Raw genomic sequence first — 20,190 nt, 5'->3', positions numbered from 1 at the left:
GTAAATCAGACTGACTTCCTTCCATTATATTTGCTTTGTTTTCTTCCATAATAACCGTTCTGAAACAGAGAGGGACTTTAGAAATGGGGAGAGGAAAGTGAATTAAGCTCATTAACACATGGAATATAATTATGCACAAATGAATTCATTATAATATTTCAGCTGTTCATATGATATAGACACAGTTAATTCCAAAGCATAAAAAAACAATTACCCTCAAAATATAAATACAAGTATTAATCACATGGTTCAGTTAACAAGAACCGTATTTCTTGGTTGCAATCTGAGCTGTGTTTAAATCGAAAGTTTGGGCTGGATTTTTTGATCTAGTCACCTGATGTGCCAAACCATCTTGAACTGTTTCGAGCCACCTGTTGGATTTTATTTATTTATTGCCATTTTTGGTCCATAGTGATGGTCCTCAGGAGTCACTCCCTGAGATTCTCAGGGGTGCCAGGGATCAAACCTGTGTGCAAAGCATGGACACTTGCCCTTTGAGTCATCTTCCTTGCTCCAAGAACTCTTTAGGTTTAGAAGAAAAGACAATAGAAAAGTGAGCACAAAGGATCTGAATGACAGGTACTTTTAGAGGAGAAAAAAAGAATGATCAGCAAACACAGAAAGATGTGTAATCTGAGTAAGGAGGTGAAATTCAAATACTTATAGGATAGCATTTCAAATCTATGGATAACTGGAGATTAGTAAGTTAGGTAGATGTATTATTGAGCCCACTGTCTTACCGAAAGGGACTCTGAATTGCTAGGACCTTTGGAGAACAATGGATGGTGACGGTGCTGGTCAGGTGAAGAGACCCACTTCTCCCCCAAATTCTTCTTCCAAGTGGTCACTGCAGAGAAGCTCCTTTATACTCCTTTTCACTTATAACGGTCACAGCAGGGGCCCGAGCTGTAGTGCAGCAGGTAAGGCAGGTGCTTGACTTACTCGTGGCCAACTTGAGTTTGATCCCTGACAACCCATTGGCTGTCAAGCCTTCCAAGAAGTGATTCCTGAGTGCAGAGCCAGGAGTAACCCTTAAGCATTGCCGGGTATGGCCCCAAACAAAAAAAACAAACAAAAAAATGGTCACAGCAGATTGACCCACCTTTTTGTTTGTGTGTATGTGGGTGTGTGGGGGGGGGATTGGGGATTTGGGACCACATCTGGCAGTGGTCAGATGTGGCTCTAAACTTGAGGATCACCCCTGACAGAGCTTGGGGGACCATGTGTGGTACTGGAATCAAACGAATCAGCTTCATGCAAGGCAAACACCCCATCTGCTGTACTATATTTTTTGTCCCCACTTTTTTTTCTTTCTTTCTTTTGGGTTTAGGGGTCACATTCTGTAGTGCTTAGGGTGTTCTACTCCTGTCTCTGTGCTGAGGACTCACTCCCAGCAGGGCTCAGGGGACCGTAAGTGGCGCTGTGGGTCTCACCTCGGTTGGGTACATGCAAGGCAAGCACCTTACTCACGTCACTATGTCTCTGGTCTCTGCTCTAAGTTTTAAAAGAAAATAGAGGCGTGTCTTTGTGCGTGGGGGTGGGGTGGGGTAGGGTGACCTGCACCCAGCTGTGTGCAGGGCTTACTCTGGGAACTGCACTACAGGATTATTCTCGTAAGGCTTGGGGGACCATCTAAGGGGGTCATTCAACCAGGGATTGATTCAGGGTTGGATATACACAAGGGAAGTGCCTTACCACCTGCTGTATAGAGTTGGTTCTTTTTTTTCTTGGTTTTGTTTTTGGGCCACACCTGGCAATGCTTAGGGCTTACTCCTGGCTCTGCCTTCAGGAATAGCTCCCGTTGGTGCTCTGGGGAGTGTATGGGGTGCCAGGGATCGAACCTGGGCTGGCTGGATGCAAAGTAACCCACCCTCCCACCCTCCACCCGGTGTACTATCTCTCCAGCCCCAGAAAACAGGGTTTGGAAAGTTTTCATTTCCTTGATTGCCATTGGGGCTCAGCATCATTTGCAGATTTATTGCCCTTCTATATTTTTTCCCTCGGTGAATCAGCTATTTATTACCGATTATTTCCTTTGTAATCAATATAAGGAGCTCCATATATTAAGGGTAGCAATCTTTTTTTTTTTTAATTTGGTATGTTTTTACTTGCCAATCTTTTTCTTTTTATGTTTTTAGTAGCTTTTATAATGACTCTACAAACCATTATTATACAGGTTTTTTTTTTCTTCACTTCTGGTACTTTCATGGATTTTTGTTTATAATGTCATCTTTTTTCTTTTAGGGGGGGAGGCACCACGAGCAAGGCAAATGCCCTACCCACTGGTGATGCTCAGGATTTACTCCTGGCTCTGCATTCAGGGATCATTCCTGGTAGGACTCTGGAACCATGTGGGATACCTGGGATTAAACCTTGGTCAGCTTCATGCAAAGAAAGTGCTCTACCCGCTATGCTATTGCTCTGGCCCCTATAGGTTAAATCTTTAACATACAGAATTTAGTGACTGGTCTGTGATGAGGTCTAAGTATTTTTCTCTCTCTGTTGAACAAATCACTAAGAATTATGAAGTCATATTTAAAATATTTGGTCTGGGTCTGGAGCAATAGCACAGCGGGTAGGGCGTTTGCCTTGAATGCGGCCGACCCAGGTTCGATTCCCAGCATCCCATATGGTCCCCTGAGCACTGCTAGGGGTAATTCCTGAGTTGCGAGCCAGGAGTAACTCCTGTGCATCACCGGGTGTGACCCAAAAAGCCAAAAAAATAATAAATAAAAAATAAAATAAAGCATTTGGTCTAAATTTTTCATAGATAGAGGAAGAGGAAAACATATCCAGAAGGAGCCTCTGTTAAGTCCAAGCCTAAGAGTCTTTATCTAATTAGCAACATCCATTCTTTTTAAAAAAAATTTTTTTAAACATTTATATTATTTTATTTTTTATTGAATCACCATGAAAAACAGTTATAAAGATGTCATGTTTGAGTTTCGGTAATACAATGATTGAACACCCATCCGTCCACCAGTGCACATTTTCTACCATCAATGACACCAGTATCCCCCCCCCCCCCCCGCACCCATCTCTTTGACAATTTCCTCCATACTCTCTCTAGTCTTGGGCATTAGTAACATCCATCCATTCTTGAATTTAAGTTTAATTGATTTATATCAGGTTCTGATCCAAGTTTTTGGGGTCCTAAAGTTTATATAGCACTGTATTATAGCATTGTCGTCCTGTTGTTCATTGATTTGCTAGAGCGGGCACCAGTAATGTCTCCATTGTGAGACTTGTTGTTACTGTTTTTGGCATATCGAATACGCCATGGGGAGCTTGCCAGGCTCTGCCGTGCGGGTGGGATACTCTCGGTAGCTTGCGGGGCTCTTCTAGAGGGACGGAGGAATCGAACCACGTGCAAGGCAAATGCCCTACCCGCTGTGCTATCGCTCCAGCCCAAAGTTTATATAACGTAATAATTTCTTTTTAATATAATAATACCAAATTATGAATATAAAATTAGGTATAAGCCCATGCAGGTGCAGCTGTCTGAAGCCCAAGCTTCATTAATTTCACAGTAAGTTTACCTCTGGCTCTGTTTTGAATGCATCCGAGCGGCTCTCTCCACCTCTGGTGTGATATGGCTTCCTTTTTTGTTCACCAACTGTTCTAACTTAAGCATTTCTTTTCCTTTTGTCTTTTAAAGAGCTATTAAGAGCAGATACACATATAAAAGTGGCTTTCATGTTGTAAGTGGAGTTAGTTCTGTGGAGAGGCTCTTTGACTGGGTCTTTCCTGCCTCTGTATCACCCAGAGGTAAGCATTTCACCAGTTTTATAGCTGGGAGCTCAGATAATGGATTGTAAATTCTGCAAGTCTTTGGAATTTGAATTTATAGCTTTAACTTTGCATATCTGCTTTGTTCTGCATTAGCAAAATGGTCAGCTCAGTTGAGGGGATTTATAAATGCAGCTAGTAAAGCAAAGATCAGAGATGCAATAGCCATTGTCATTATAAATAATATAGAAAGTACCCCTGACACTTGACTTTGACTGTGAACCATGTGCTGTGCAAAATGTTTACCGGGATTGTCTTTATCCTCATCACCTCCTTGGAGGCAGGTGCACTTGGGGCCTTTGTTTTCCCGATAAGGAAACAGGCTTAGAGAGAGGGTGCCTCACTCAGGGCCTGGGGACACTTCAGAGCCCCCTTTGTATCCTTTAAAATGAATTCTAACATTTGACAAGGAACAGGCTCAGAAAAGTGACATGACCCACATTTTTATCTTTTGACATCGGGTTACATTGAAGGCTATGTGTCAGGGATGGTTGAAAATTTTGATAAATATTACTTCATTTACTCTTCACAACAATTCTATAAGACAGATACTAGTATTCTCATTTTGTGATGAGGAATTGAGACACATTTTCAAGGTGATAGCTAATAAAAGAGAGCCAGGACTGAAGCTGAAGCATTCTGTGCCTCTCTGTCCTTTACCTGTGTTCTGCCTCTGCCTCCTGAGAGAGTTTCTTTGAAGCTCTTACAGAAGGGGCCCCAAGAGATAGTATAGCGTTAAGGCACTTGCCTTGCATGCAGCCCACTGCATCAACTGTGATGTCCCTAAGAATCATCAGGAGTGCCCCTGAGCACAGAGAGTGCAGAACACAGAGCCAGCACTGAGCACAGGAAGCTCTGAGCACTACCAGGTATACACAACCATCACTACCAAAAACCAAAAAAAAAAAGAAATAAAGTAAATTTATAGTTCATGCAAAGCCACAGATGTGGCCCAGTGGTGTCACGTTATGTGTGCCTGGCATGCAGGAGATCTGAGTTCCATCCCCCAACACTGCAAAATTATACAAATAAACAAAACTCAGATAATTACAGACATTACATCTCTGGGAGAAACCAGATTCCTTCAAGATTTTTTTTTTTAAATGAAGAAACATCCCAACAGGGCCATAAAAACTGGGGAGTATTTTAAATGTTCAAGTTTTAAAAATGAAGTCCTTTAACATTCAAAAAGCAATGCAGTGCAGTCCTGCTATTTGTAAGGTAAGTATGCGAATCATGAGGAGCATTCATTCCTGGGGCTCCGGAAGCAGGGGTTGTAGGAACGGGGCATGGAAAGTCTCCACGGGCATTTCTCCATCCCCTGGATGCCGAGTGCGCATTGTACAGCTTTCTTGGGAAAGCACACTGGGGTCTGATGAGAGGGTCTTTGGGAATGTTGGGGGCTGGTGTGTGTGTGCACACATTAACCTTTTATTTTTTTCTTTTGGGTCACACCCAGCGATGCTCAGGGGTTACTCCTGGCTTTGCACTCAGGAATTACTCCTGGCAGTGCTTGGGGGACCATGTGGGATGCCGGGGTCATCCGCGTTCAAGGCAAATGCCCTACCCGCTGTACTATCGTTCTGGCCCCATTACTTTTATTTTTACAGTTTGGTGGCTCAGAGGGTCAATGGTCATAGAAGTTTGCACACAAATACCCAGCCTTGTATCTCGGAGAGCCCGGCAAGCTACCGAGAGTATCTCGCCCACATGGCAAAGTCTGGCAAGCTCCCCGTGACATATTCAATATGCCAAACACAGTAACAAGTGTCACAATGGAGACGTTACTGGGCCCGCCCGAGCAAATTGATGAACAACGGGAGGACAGTGACAGTGACAGTATCTTGGTCAGATGAAAAGCCCCTCCTCGTTGCTGACTGTCCAGGATGGACACGTCACGGGTAGCTTGCCAGGCTTTGCCATGCGGGCGAGATACTCTCGGTAGCTTGCCAGGCTCTCCATGGTACAAGGCTGGGTATTTGTGTGTAAACTTCTATGACCATTGACCCTCTGAGCCACCAAACTGTAAAAATAAAAGTAATGGGGCCAAGACTTGTCAGACTTGTCAGACTTTGACCTTCTAGTCTGCGTTGTTTTATGGCATCTCCTAAAAAATGTCTCCATTTGGGACCAGAGAGGTAGTACAGTGGTAGGTAGGGTGCTTGCCTCATGTGTGGCCCACCCAAGTTTGGTTGGTCCCCAGCGTTCCATGTGGTCCCCTGAGCCCTCCAGGAATGATCCCTGAGTGCAAAGCCAGGAATAATTCCTGAGCACTGCTGGGTGTGGCCCCAAGTAAAAACAAATCTCTTTTTTTTTTTTTGGTTTTGGGTTTTTTTTTGCTTTTGACCACACCTGGCAGTTTTCAGAGCTTGCTTCTGGCTCTGCGCTCAGGATTCACTCCTAGAGCTGCTCAGGGAACCACATTGGGTGCTGGGGATCGAACCCAGGTGGGCCACATGTAGGGGAAGCACCCTATCTGCTGTACTATATCACTCTGGCCCCAGATGTCTTTATTTTTTATTATTTCTTGTCAGACATAAGTTTTCTAGAAAAGGGAGGTTTTTTTTTCTCTTTTTGGGGGGTGGACTTCCCATGCAATGCTAAGGGAACCCAGGAGCCACTTTTGGTGATATAGGTCAGATGGTTCCATGCTTGGGTCCAGTGAAGTGATACTTCTGGGACCACCAGAGTCATCTGAACAGTGCTGGGGAGCCATTAAGGCCATATCCAGGAGTGCCTGGCAGCCTCCAGGGCCATATCCAGGGGTGCTGTGGGGTCATGCCATGCCAGGAATTTGATTCAGAGCCTCTGGCATGCAAAGCATGCACCTTGGCGCTTTGAGCTATTGCTCCAGCCCCAGGGTATTTTTTTTTCTTAAGTCAAAATAAAATTTCAAGTTTTATTGAGTGTCCCCAGATACAGACATTGAAATGCAGGGCTGCTGTCGTGTCGCGTCCCCCCCAGTCCCCCCAGTGACGTGCTCTACAGCCTTCGGGAAATCAGTTAACCCTTTACTTGTGTCTCTGTCTGTACGATAGAAATGACAGTGCTGGCATCAGGTTTTTCCCAAAGCATTTTTCAGAGGCTTGAGTGAAAGGTATTAAAAAATATTGCCTGCGTTATTGCTAGCTCCCACCTCGCAATTGGTTCCAATTAACAGCCACTTAGACATGTTTGTAGGTAAGACTCTTATCACACGCTGCTAATCACAACTTCTACAATTGCGTTTTGTTGTTCCATTGCCAAAGCTATTGTTTTGGTCCCCACTGCTTTCTTTGGGGGTTAGAAAACACGGCCTCGTTTCTATACAGATGTCATATTCTTATTAGCACGTCACCCGTCCATCCCAGATGGGATTACGCAACGCGGTTCATAGATATAATCAGCTTTGTATTTTCGTTCAAGGATAACAAACGAGCAAGGTTGAAATCTTGACTTGTCATCGGAATTGAATTGCTCCCCGGAGCTGGGAGGGAACGAGATTGAGTCGCGCCCCATCCGGAGATGGCAGTTGTCTTTAGAATCTCAATCGCCTGTTATCCCTTTCTTCCAGTATGGTGACTATGACCCCTCCGTCCACAAGCGGGGATTTCTGGCCCAAGAAGAATTGCTTCCCAAAAGGGTAAGACACCACACTCCCTGCTTGGAAACAGCCGTTCCATGGCTGGCTGACAGAAGGACATGAAAGCATGTGGGAAGGACACAGCAAGAACATTTTAATAAACATTTTATAATCAAGTCTCTGTTAAGAATATTAAGAAGCCAGGGCTCACGGAGCTAAGTTTTGGGGTTGCCAACTCCAGTGTGGTCTGGAAACGTTCTCGGGTGCATTCTTTTTAAATTTGGGTTTTTTTTTTCTTTTTTTGCTTTTTGGGTCACACCCAGCGATGCTCAGGAGTTCCTCCTGGCTCTGCACTCAGGAATTACTCCTGCTCGTGTTGGGGGACCCTATGGGATGCCGGGAATCGAATCCGGGTCTGCCGTGTGCAAGGCAAACGTTGAGTGCAGTTGGGTGCATTCTTTAGAGGGGGGCATGGCAGCATTTCCCATCCAGGCCTACCCAGTCGACGGGGCCTGACCAGGAAGCTGAGCCGTCCTCAGCTGCTCAGGGTGGGTGCCGGAGAGCGGTGGGAGAGGGGGTTGTGGTTTTCACTCCTCAGTGTCATTCATCTCGCTCACTCACCGCAGAAGGAGGCCCCCTCACTCCCTTGCTGCTTCTGATCACATCAGGTCCCCTGAAGGCCCGCACATCACCTCTTCCTCTGCTCGACCTGCCCCTTTGATAGTGTCTGTGCTGGTGAAGGCTACAGCACAGACAGACTGGCCCAGCTGGCGGCTGGGGATGAGTGAGCACGAACTCCTGCCTCTGGGGACGGGACACACAGCCCGGAAGGAGGGGTCCCCTCCCGGGAGAGAGGTACATGCCCAGGCCTGAAGAAGGGCACCACAGTCCGAGCTGCGACTCACTTGGAGTGGTGCGTGTTTACAGCGCCCACGTCTGCGTGCGCCTGGCCCCCAGTATGTGGCTCTGTAAAAATAGCTCTGGTGTCTTGTAAAAACGATAATTACAAAAATGACAAACAATACCCAAACTTTCCTTGTGTGTGGGTTTTTTATTTTGCCCTATTTTTTTTTCCTGGGTAGGTAATAAATCTGTATCAGATGACTCCAGAAATGTGGGAGGAGAGAATTACAGCTTGGTATGCGGAGCACCGAGGCCGGGCCAGGTGAGGCTGCTTCATTATGGCTTTCCACTTTATGGGTTTTTTAAGAACTCTGAAACTAGGACAAGCTTGTTGAACAAAATGCAGCACCGAAGCCTATCAAAGGAAAAGGGAGAGCTGGGAGTGTGCTGGTCTTTTGTTTTTCTGTGTTCTTTTTTCTAGTGGATGTAGGATAAAGTGGAGGTGAAAATTGTCAGGATGGATACTTTGCTCATTGATAGTTTTGTTTCATTTAAAATATGCACTTGTGGGGGCTGGAGAGATAGCACAGCGGGTAGGGCGTTTGCCTTGCATGCAGCTGACCCAGGTTCGATTCTCAGCATCCCATGTGGTCCCCTGAGCACCGCCAGGAGTGATTCCTGAGTGCAGAGGCAGGAGTAACCCCTGTGCATCGCCGGGTGTGACCTAAAAAGCAAAAATAAGTAAATAAATAAATAAATAAATAAATAAATAAAATATGCACTTGTGGGGCTGGGGGGGAGGGGTGGCTCAAGTGGTAAATGCAGCCTTGCCTATGTGGGGCCCTGGGCTCAGTCCTGGGGCCGGATATTCCCTCCCCCCATCCCCCATCCCCACTCCTCCTCTCTTAGGCGGCCCTAAGGGCCCCTCGGCACATTTGGCCGGAAGCAGCTACAGCTTTTTCACCTCTATAAAATGTTCTGCAATATGCACTCACATTATTACATAATTGTATGAGTCGTTCTGAGTAATTCTTTCGAAGAGTATTGAATCCAAGGATTTGAGCATTTTGCAGGTGCCAGTTGTGCCTGTTTAAATTCCCTCAGTTGTACCTACTCAGACGGTCATTGGCAGTGTGTGAGGGTGCCTCAGGCCTCCCCTTTCTCACCCCGCATCTGTTTCTGTCAATCTAACTTTTGTAATCTGAAAGGTAAAAATTGTGTCTTGATTGTTAATTAACTTTGAGAATTGATTGTCTTGTCATTAGCCTTTAAGACATTCTGGGATAGGACAGCGTGTAGGGTGTTTGCCTCACAAGCAGCAGACCAGGGGTTCAGTCTCTGGCATCCCATATGGTCCCCTGAGCACTGCCAGGAGTGATTCCTGAGCATCGCCAGGTATGACTCTAAAAGCCAAAAGCAAACCAAAAAGCCCACGTTTTTGGTTGGAACTAGAATGATAAGACAGTGTTCGGTCCCCAGCATCCCATATGGTCCCCTGAGTACTGCCAGGAGTAATTCCTGAGTACAGAGCCAGGAGTAACCCCTGAGTACCGCTGGATGTGGATCTGAAAACAAACAAGAAAGCAAAACGTTTTTCTCAGGAGAAAATAGTTCAAAGAACAGGAGCACATGTTTTACATCCAGAGGCCCCAGGTTTGATCCCTGACACTGGGACTCCTGTCCCCCAAAAAAGAAAATATCAAAAGCTTTTCTCTTCAAATCAGTTTCCCATCCCTTGCTATTTTTTTTCTTTCCTTAACTTAGAAATACAACATACATACTGACAAGTGGATGAAACAAAAGATCAGGTAACATCAGGTGACAGATAACACATGTTCCCCGTTACTTCCTCTCTCCTTCCTCCCCAGAGTCAGCCGCTCTCCTGATTTTTCTTTTTCTTTTTGGAGGCTCACACCCGGTGATGCACAGGGGTTACTCCTGGCTCATGCACTCAGGAATCACCCCTGGCGGTGCTTGGGGGACTCTATGGGATGCTGGGAATCAAACCCGGGTCGGCCACGTGCAAAGCAAATGCCCTACCTGTCGTGCTGTCGCTCCAGCCCCACTCTCCTGATTTTTAACCCCTTAGTTTAATCCTTCCTGTTTTAAACTTTATAGGAATATAGTCAGTTTCTCTTTTTTACATTCCTCTTCTTGACTCTGCATTTCTCTTTCTGTTTTTGAGCCAGACCTGGCAGTACTGGGTGTGGGGTGGGGGTGGGGGGCTTACTACAGCAGTGCTCAAGGGACCTTTTGGTGCTGGGGGTTGAACATGGGCCTCTGGTGTGCAAAAACGTGTGCTCTAACCCTTTGTGCTATCTCTTAGCGTTGTATATGAAATTTTGGTGTGTAGCATGTAGCAGTAGATTTTTTTTTTTCATTTTCACTGCCTTGTAGAATTCTACTGTATTAATAAACCACAGTTATTTTATCCATTCTGCTCGTGATAGACATTTAGATTGGTGGGTTGTCTTCTTCTGGTTTCTGTTATTACAAATAATGTCAAACAATCTTCCAAAGTAATTGCACCAATTTATATCAGCAGTGTGCGATTTCTGGTTGTTCCACCTGCTTGGCCACATTTGGTGTTCTTTTCAGGTTGCATTTTTAAAATTCATTTGAGAGCATTTTGAGATGGCAGAGAGGGAGGGAGGAAGGCAAGGTCATAGGGAGAATTAAAACATTTCAATACTGTACTTGTTTGGAAATTTTTTTGCAAGTCATTGTTGCTTCAGGAGCTTACTATAAATTTGACTCATAACTTAGAAAAAGGTGACCTCGCTTGGATTTTACAACCCAGATGGTGCTGGCCCTAGTACCCAGTACCACTCAGAGAAATAAGATGCGAAAAAGTAGCTCTCAGGTAACTTGCAAAGTTGCTGCCTTCCCCAAACTTTCTAGTTGAAGAGGAAGCAAAAGCTTAAAGGTAAAGCAACGACTTAAATAAAATATGGGCACTGAAATCCATTTGAGGAGAGAAGATAACACACCACAAGGTTTTTCCGAATTACTTGTGACGGGTGTCACTATTTACCAAGGGCAGAGCGTGAAATTGAAGCCAAAAGACACTGTAATGAATCTGTCCTCTTGTTTTTATGGGGCTGGGAAATTCTGCCCGACCTCAATGGGATTAATCGACTTGGGGGGTTGGGAAAGGGCAGAGCTGATAACCACTCTGGCTGGTGTCTCCCGGCAGGGCCGACACTCCGTGCGGTGTGCACCTGCCCTCCGGTTTTTCCACTTAGCTCTTTTGACAGTGTCTTTCATTTCCCTTACAGGGATGAAGCAGAGATGGAGTATTTGAAGATAGCTCAGGACCTGGAGATGTACGGTGTGAACTACTTTGCAATCCGGGTGTGTCCCAGCCCCGCGGCGTCCCCTGGGCACCCGGAGAGCGAATCAGGGACAGACTGCTTAAGTGGGTTCCCTCCTCATTCTGGGGCGCCAGACTTTAATGGTTCGCTGGCAGAGAAGGAAAGAGGAAGGGGAGAAAGGGGTATAGTCCAATTTTCTATTTTGGACTTCAATTAGATCCTCGGCAATTAAGTATCGGCTGGGCCTGGGGGAGAGGGACTTGCTGGTTGGCCCTTGGCTCAGCAGAAACCTGTTCGAATGCCCTGAGAGTAGCATTTTGATTATTTCTGGCTCTCAGAGATCTGGCCCGTGGGGAGCATCTGTAAATACTTTCTTCCCCCCGGGACATGAGGAGAGTCAAGCTACATTTATAGATTACTGATTTGTTTGGGTGGGGATGCTTGTTCTCAGTAGCAGCCTAATTGGTTTTCTATTCAGACTATTAATAGCCCGCAGTCCTCTGGGAATCCGCTGCTTTTGCACTAGAGAGCATTTGTTTTCTGCCCAGGCCCGTCCTATCCAGCATCTTTCTCCCCAGGGTCCGCTGCTGGATGTGGCGCACAGGCGTTTCCTTTCACAGACATTCGGGGGATTTGCTCAAGTATTTCCGTGCTGGTTCCAGGCTGGAGATGAAAAGACGTCGAAAAGATGTTAACTCTGCCCTTGTTTTCAGAGTTAGGCCTGGCATTCTTTTAGTGGCTTCTGTACATTTTTGAGTTAAATTTGGCTAAGTCAATAGCATTTCAAATATTTTAAGAGGGCTTTTTATTTATTATTATTGGGGTATTTTGGGCCAGCAGTGTGCAGGACTTACTCCTGACTCTGTATTCAGGCATTACTCCTGGTGGGGCTTGGTGGATCATAGGGGGTGCTGGGGGTTGAACCTGGGTTTGCCGTGTGCAAGGCAAGCACCCTCCCTGCAGGACTATTGCTCCAGCTCCAAGAACTTTCAGTTTGTTTGTTTCCTAGTTGGGGTTGTTTTTGTTTGTTTGCTCGTTGTTTCTTTGTTTTATCAGGTTGTTTCATATAAAGCACACGGAAAAATTATTTTCCTTCCTTCCCTCCTTGTCTCCCTCCCACTTCCCTCCCTCTCTCCTCTCTGTTTTCCACTTCCTTCCCTTCTTTTTCCCATGCCAGGGATAGAACCATCAATTTCACATGCGCAAGGCCTGTGCACTACTGCTGAGTCACATCCTTGGCCTTGAGAAGTTATTTTATTAGCAAACAAGTGCCTAAAAGATTCTTCGTAATAATGAAACAGGCTATTTTTTAAAGTTTTTTTCTTTTTTTTGGGGGGGGGGGCGGTGCGGAGCACACCGGTCAGTGCTCAGGGCTTATTCCTGAATCTGTAGTCAGGAATCATGCCTGGCGGGGCTCAAGGGACCGATTGGGATGCCACGGATCGAATCTGGGCCTGCCACGCGCAAGGTAAATGTCCCACAGGACATACCCGGTAGGGTTGAGGACTATTCCTGGTTCACTGCTTGGGGTCCACTCTCAGTGTTCGGTGGATCGTGCTGTGTCAGTTGTTGAACTTAGTTTTCACCCTTTTGTGCTATCTCCTCAGTCCAATTGTTTGGTATCTTTAAGCTCAAACAAATTTGGCACATTTCTGTGATATTTGTCGACCCTGCTCTTCCTGCCCCAGAAATCTATATCCAACTTTAGAAAGCTAGTGTGTGGGGCTGGAGCAGTAGCACAGCAGGAAGGATGTTTGCCTTGCACAGGGCCAACCCAGGTTCGATTCCCAGTATCCCTGAGCACTGCCAGGAGTAATTCCTGAGTGCAGAGCCAGGAGTAACCCCTGTGCATTGTCGGCTATGACCCAAAAAGCCAAAAAAAAAAAAAAAAGAGGAAACTGGTGTGAAAAGGAAACTAGTGTGTATAATCCTCAAAACTCAGTTACTCAGTTTCTCAATTAGGGAGTAATTTGACTAATATAGATAGATATATAGATATATATACACATATATATTTATAGGTGTTTCTTATATTCACAATTGACACAGCTAATGGATATTTTAATAACTTAATCATTAAGTTCCTGAACTTTTACTGTTAAATAAGGGAAACATACTTAAAACAGTTTTAAGAGGCTGACTTGAGTCCTACCTCTCTAATCTCTAGAAGTGTTGGAGACGAAATAGGAAGCAAAAGGTGGAATTATTTTTTGATTGCTTGTTTTATTTTGAAGCAGGTAGTCACATAGTGAAATACCTTGTTTTCAAAATGCACTGCAGATTTTAAAATTACAAAGATCACTTGTTTAGTTAACAGGGTAGTTTTAGGAGCTTTGCACACAAGCAGAGCAGCTTCTCTCTTGGTTTGGTGATCATGCCTGACTTCAGGGTATTTGGAGCAGTAAAAGATTTTTTTTCTTAGAGCACTCAATTCTCTGGCTGCCGCCTGCTGCTAGATCGGTGCTTGTCATCCCAGACCAAGCACCTTTTCAGTTTGCAGATCTGTTTTCTTGCCCTTGAGTCTAGGTTCAATTTCCTTGTCAGCAAGAAACCAAGTATTATAGGTCCTTGTGTCGGGAGCTTCCTTCCACAGTCTTCCAAGGGCTAGAGCACAGGGCCCATAGGCTTGTGTCGGGGTGAGCATGTGCCTCACGGTCCCCACCTGGGTTAGTGGCAGTTGGGTCCAGGGTTCCTGTACTCTGGCTGCTGACCAGAACCATCCTCAGAGGTAATGGCATACATATAGCACAGGTAGCGCAGGCGCGTGGCGCACACACACACACACACACACACACACACACACACACACACACACACACAAGACCTCATATATGCAGCACTTGTACTCTGCCACTGAGCTACGTCCCGACCTCAATTGATTTTTATTTATTATTATTCTTTCGGTTTGGCTGCTGCTCCTGGTGGTGCTCAGAGTTATTCTGACTCATTGCTCAGGAAATACTTTTGGTGGTGCTTGGGGGACCATGCAGTGCTCGGAATCAAATCTGGAGCTCCCACATGTAAAGGGTAGGCCCCAGCTTGATGAGTTCTCTCCCTAGCCCTCTTGATTAAATTTTTAATAGCTTTATTAAAATACTATTTATGTACAGTTTATGTTTTGTTTTGGGGCCTCACCCAACAGTGCCCAGGGCTTCTGGCTCTGTGCTCAGTGATGATTCCTGCCAGTGCTCAGGAGTCCAGCTGGGGTGCTGGGGATTGAACCCAAGACAGCCATGAGCAAGGCTAGTCGCTACCCACTGTGCTATCCTTCTGGCCTCAATTTTGATACCATAAAATGTTTCAAGCTTTAATTAAAATCTTCTTTCTAGATGCCAGGGTGATAATAAATGAAATTTTCTTTCTAATTGTCAAATTGCTTTTTAACATAAATGTTTAATTTTATGGGCTTTTATTCTGTGCCCATGATAACCTGGTTATTAGAGGTAACAGCATTTAGATTGTCTCCACTTTAGTCACCAAAGCAGTGACAAAAGACCCCAGTTTTCCCTCTGTGATATTTAAGTCACGAGAATATTACAGTTTTGCCTCTGCCTGGCCAGTCAGGAAGCAGGAGTCTCCTGGGTTAGGGGAGAGAGCTGTGACTTCAGCTGGGACCTGTTGAAACTTGTCCTCTCATCTGTAACAGTGCATGCCAGGTTTTCTAGGAGGCTGAGTAAAGTCTTGAGCCCTTAGCTGGTGTTGACAGTAGCTCTTCTTTATTGAATCTGCAGAACAAAAAGGGCACAGAACTGCTTCTTGGAGTGGATGCTCTGGGGCTTCACATCTATGACCCTGAAAACAGGCTGACCCCCAAGATCTCGTTCCCGTGGAATGAAATCCGAAACATCTCCTACAGCGACAAAGAGGTAGGACAGACAAGTGCCCCCACGGATGGCTCAGTGGCTCACCTGTTTTCCCTTTGACTTGAGCAGTCCCCTCCAGTCTTCTTCTTCTTCTTCAAGATCTCAATGAAGTCCTTCCAGACTAACTTGCTTGCAGGCAGCTGAGGATAATGAAATTTGAATAATTTAGATTCACACACTAAGCTCAAATTCAAATATATCTGTGTAAGATAGTGACTTTGCTCACATGCTGTGATGTGTGTCCATTCATTCATTTGTTCTTTGTGAATTTTAAAGAAATCATCCCACATCTACATTAGGCTAGGTTTTGTGTGGGAAGCAAAGATGTAGAAAAATCCTTCCTCAGCCCTCACAGAAGTGATAATGCAACTCAAGTGGTAATACAACTCTTGTCATATTTAACTGCCCTGTAAGAGCCTGATGACGAAGATAACCACACTCAGTGTTTTCGTGCCTGCAAACCCTTCCACCCTGACTCTGATTCATTCCTCCCGAGACTGCTGGGCACCGGGGGCCGTGGTTTGGTTCACTGTATGCTGTCAGGAAGCGGAGGTGCAGAGAGATCAGGTGACCTGGGGCTGGTGAGTGGAATAACAGCGCCGAGCTCCCTGATGCCATCCTACCCTGCTTTTCTGGTGAACACAGAGGATGAGCCCGGATTACAGGGGCACTGACTGCAGAGTGGTCCGTAGCGGTGCCCAGGGATGGTGCCCCTACCGCCAGCATGCTGAGCGCAGTGTGAGTGATAGAGATGGCGCAGGTGCCCGCAGAGCCCCTCCTTGGAGCACCTTCCCGTTTCCTCTTCTGTGGTAGCAGCTTGAAGAAAGGAACACCAGGCCCCTGGTTTCCAGTCTATGGTTGAAATCACTTGGCCATGCTTGATGAGATTGAGCATCGTAAATCAAAACTCTGATTTTTTTTTTTAAACAAGTCATTAGCCCAGGAGAAGAGCATTTAGGTATTTTTTTAAGTACTTAAATTGAAAACTCCACATGACTTAAAGCAGTAGGTGTGCCACCATAGGGTCATTTTTCATTGCTAATTTTATAGTCTATTTACTGCACATCCACACATTTGTGTGCTTAAAGGGCTCCCAAAACACTCGTTCTTCATAGAACCCTAAGAACTAAAGTCTCCCGTAGTATAGCCTGAAACAATAAACTCTAATCTCCCCTCTCTGGGGACACAGTACCATCATGTTCCGTCATGTCAATAACTCACGCAGTAAGAGGACCCCAAGCTGACTCAACATAATAGGACAGCGTCTTGGCAGTTATGCATGACAGCCATGCTGTCAAAACAGAAATGGTTTATTTTCAGTGATCCATTGATTCTTTGTGTGCACCCTGGAGTGATACAGAGCCTATGGTTTCCCCACTGACAGCGCCAAGGTCTGCCCGCAAGACCAAAAATAAACTCCCAGAATTCACAATACCCCATACAAGAGCAGTACTGCTTCTAAGTTAACTTAATCAAAATGGGAACAAAGGATCATTTTCTGTCCTCAGTGTACTAATCCCTTACTGAGCAATGTAACATGTGAAAGAAATACCCAAGAATTTATCTTCCCAAACATACACCCGACATCCACCTAGAAAGTTGGGGGGCAGGGATTGATGCCAGGGTTGGCCACATGCAAGGCAAGCACCTCTACCCCTCTTCTGACTCTCCAGCTCAGAAATAACCATTTTTATTCATTGATTTTGTTTTCTGTGTGGCGACACCCAGCAGTGCTGGGTGGGGGTGCTACTCCCAGCTCAGTACTTGAAGGTCTCTCCCAGTTTTTGTCTGAGGGACCTTGTGTGCTAGGGTTCCTTCATGAAAAACACATTCTCCTTGAGTGTCTGAAACCCATTTTTAAAGCGTACCTTTGAAATTGAGGCTGTCTTCAGGAATGGTTGAGGACAGCAGTTACCCAGTTACCATTTGTTTTGTTGTTGTTGTTGTTTTGTTTTTTTTGTTTTGGCTTTTTGGCTTTTTGGGTCACACCCGGCAATGCTCAAGGGTTACTTCTGGCTCTGCACTCAGGAATTACTCTTGGCAGTGCTCCGGATATCATATGGGATGCCAGAATCGAACCCAGGACAGCGGCACACAGGACAAGCGACGTACCCACTGTACTATGATTTAGCCCTACCGTTTAATTTGTCCTTTAGGTGCTTCCCAGCCTGGTGGTCTGGACCTGGTTCTACTAATGACTCTCCCTCTCCTGATCATTCACCTTTCTCTCCCCTTTCATTTCAGGAACTGTATATTCCTCTTCTGCTATCGTCTTCACACTAAAGTGTGATGACTTCTGTTAACATCAGACAATCCCCACGATCTGGAACCTTTAACCCTGACTATCCAACCTGACTACTCACCATCCCCTCATCCTAAGTCCATGGTGTCATCTAAGAGCTGTTAAGGGGGCTCAGAGGATAGCTCAGTGCTTCATAGCTCCTGCCTTGCAAGCATGAGGTCATGCGTTTCATCCCCAGTGCTGTCCACAAGCCCTGAATATGCCATTTGCATATGCCATGTGCCATCTCAGCAGCTATATGCCACCTCCAGCACATGGTGAGCACCGTACAAGGGAGAGCAATCTGCACTGGGTGTGTCCCCTCTTGAAAACTTTGTGTGAGCACCACAGTGACCCCTGGTGATCCCTCCAGCCAGAATGTGTGCAAGCCCTGCAACTAAATGGTGAGACCCCTGGGGAACCTTGCAAGTGTGGTACCATCCCCAGTCATCACAACAGCGATTAAGGGAAGGGGCTGGAGGGCATTTGCCCTGCACGCAGCCTTCTTGGGTTTGATCCCCAGCACCCCATGTGGTTCCCTGAGCACAGAGTCAGAAGTCCTGAGCACAGACTCAGGAGTAAGCCCTGCGTGCTGCTGGGTGTGGCCCAAAGCAATAAAGGGAAAGGGAATAAAGAACCATTAACGGGGCAGAAGTGATAGTACAGCGATAGTGGTAGGGCATTTGCCTTGCACGTGGTCGCCTGCATTCAATCCCCGGCATCCCACATGGTCCCCCAAGCACCGCCAGGAGTGATTCCCGAGTGCAGAGCCAGGAGTAACCCCTGAGCATCGCTGACCCAAAAAGCAAAAGCAAAAAAAAAGAACCATTAAACACCCTCACACAGTGCTCAGTCTCCACCTTGTTTCTCTCGCCTGCCCTATCTAGAATGACCCTTTTAGTTTCTTTGTCAGATCTGCCTGAGACCAGCTTAAGTTCCGTCCTACTTACGGTAGGTCCACTCTGAACTCCCAGGATGCTGTGGCTGCTGCCTCCCGATGAGGCACTAACCTAAAGTGTAAAGTCCTGAGTAACCAAAGCCTTGTTCCAGCTGGCTTCTCAGCATCCTGAAGGCACCTGCCTTGGATTCTAGAGTTTCTCCAAAGTTGGCCTCAAGGTTGGGCCCATCAAGGGTTCTTATTTCAGGTTTCCAAGTTTCCAAGCTGGTGCCAAGAGCCCACCTTGCGGAATTCAGCGCTTTCACAGTCTCCCTCAGAGGCGTGTAATTCGTGGTGTTTTGGTGCCTGGGTGCCAGGAAGCCGGGACAGTGCACAGGCTTCTGCTAGATCTCGGCCAGTGTGGTAGCTGCTGACGGGGGCTTTCCCGGTTGGGGGCGACATTGTAGGCTGTCCAGCTGAAACTCTCTCCTGCTTTCTTCTTTCAGTTTACTATTAAACCACTGGATAAGAAAATTGATGTCTTCAAATTTAACTCTTCAAAGCTTCGTGTTAATAAACTGGTAAGTTGAAATTCTGGTCTTTTTTTTTACAGTGATAATAACTAGTTTTTTTAGAAATTTCTATTTTCAAAATTTATGTAGAGTGACATCTTGATAGCACACTTTTCTGACAGGCCTTTTTTTTTTCCTAGTAGGGGGATGGATTTCCATTTTTATTGTTTTAAGGATCTCCAAACCGCTTTCTTCAAGGCCACCCCTGTTTGCATTCCTGCCAGCCGTGTGTCAGGCTTCCTTTATTCTCCATGTCCTCAAAACACATGTTTGCAATCCTTTTGAGACCAACCAATCTCACTGGTGTGAGCTGATATTTCATTATGGTTTTGATTTGCATTTTTCCATCTTTAATGGTTTTGACAGACTTTCCCCCCTCCCCTTTGATATAATCTGAAGAATTCAACCTAAATTTTGTGATGAACAATTTTTTAAATACAGTTTTTATTAAACTATTTCTTATACATAAAAGTACAAGTGTAAATAAATTTAAGGCATAATGAGAGGCAAAAATAAACAGCTATAGGGACTGAAGCAATAGCACAGCAGGTAGGGCGTTTGTCTTGCACGTGGCCGACCTGGGTTCGATTCCCAGCATCCCATATGGTCCCCCGAGCACTGCCAGGAGTGATTCCTGAGTGCAAAGCCAGGAGTAACCCCTGAGCATCGCCAGGTGTGACCCAAAAAGCAAAAAAAATAAAAATAAAAATAAAAAATAAACAGCTATATATCCCATCCCTATTCCATTAAGATGTAGCACATGGGGCTGGAGAGATTGTACAGCAAGTAGGGCACTTGCCTTGCACACAGCTGACCAGGTTTGAATCCCCAGCACCCCATAGGGTCCCCCGAGACCCGCCTAGTAATTCCTGAGCAAAGAGCCAGGAGTAATCCCTGAGCATTGCCGGATATGGCCCCAAAACAACAACAACAACAAATGTACCATAATCCCAATACTGTGAAATCCCTCCTGCTAGTTCCCTGTTAGTTTAATTTGTTCCACTCCTTCCTCCAGGGCCCTCATTGTTGGAATAATGTGTTTATTGTCTCTCAGCTTGCCCCCAGCACTTTATTTCACCTTGTGGTAAA

The 20,190-nt window shown here is 45.7% G+C and overlaps 1 protein-coding gene across 2 annotated transcripts in view; it reads left to right on the top strand.

The window, feature by feature from the left end:
* The window catches only part of NF2 (NF2, moesin-ezrin-radixin like (MERLIN) tumor suppressor), a 96,148-nt gene that overhangs the window by 48,552 nt on the left and 27,406 nt on the right, over positions 1-20,190 (top strand). For both annotated transcript variants that reach the window (XM_056116575.1, XM_056116576.1), the window contains exons 5-9: positions 7,343-7,411; positions 8,434-8,516; positions 11,473-11,548; positions 15,240-15,374; positions 19,036-19,110. In XM_056116575.1, coding sequence (XP_055972550.1) covers positions 7,343-7,411; positions 8,434-8,516; positions 11,473-11,548; positions 15,240-15,374; positions 19,036-19,110 — 438 coding nt within the window. The remainder of the gene's footprint in view (positions 1-7,342; positions 7,412-8,433; positions 8,517-11,472; positions 11,549-15,239; positions 15,375-19,035; positions 19,111-20,190) is intronic.

The sequence above is a fragment of the Sorex fumeus genome, unplaced genomic scaffold (assembly GCF_029834395.1).
Source record: "Sorex fumeus unplaced genomic scaffold, SorFum_2.1 ptg000032l, whole genome shotgun sequence".
Lineage (NCBI taxonomy): Eukaryota > Metazoa > Chordata > Mammalia > Eulipotyphla > Soricidae > Sorex > Sorex fumeus.
This window is presented reverse-complemented; position numbering and strand designations above follow the sequence as displayed.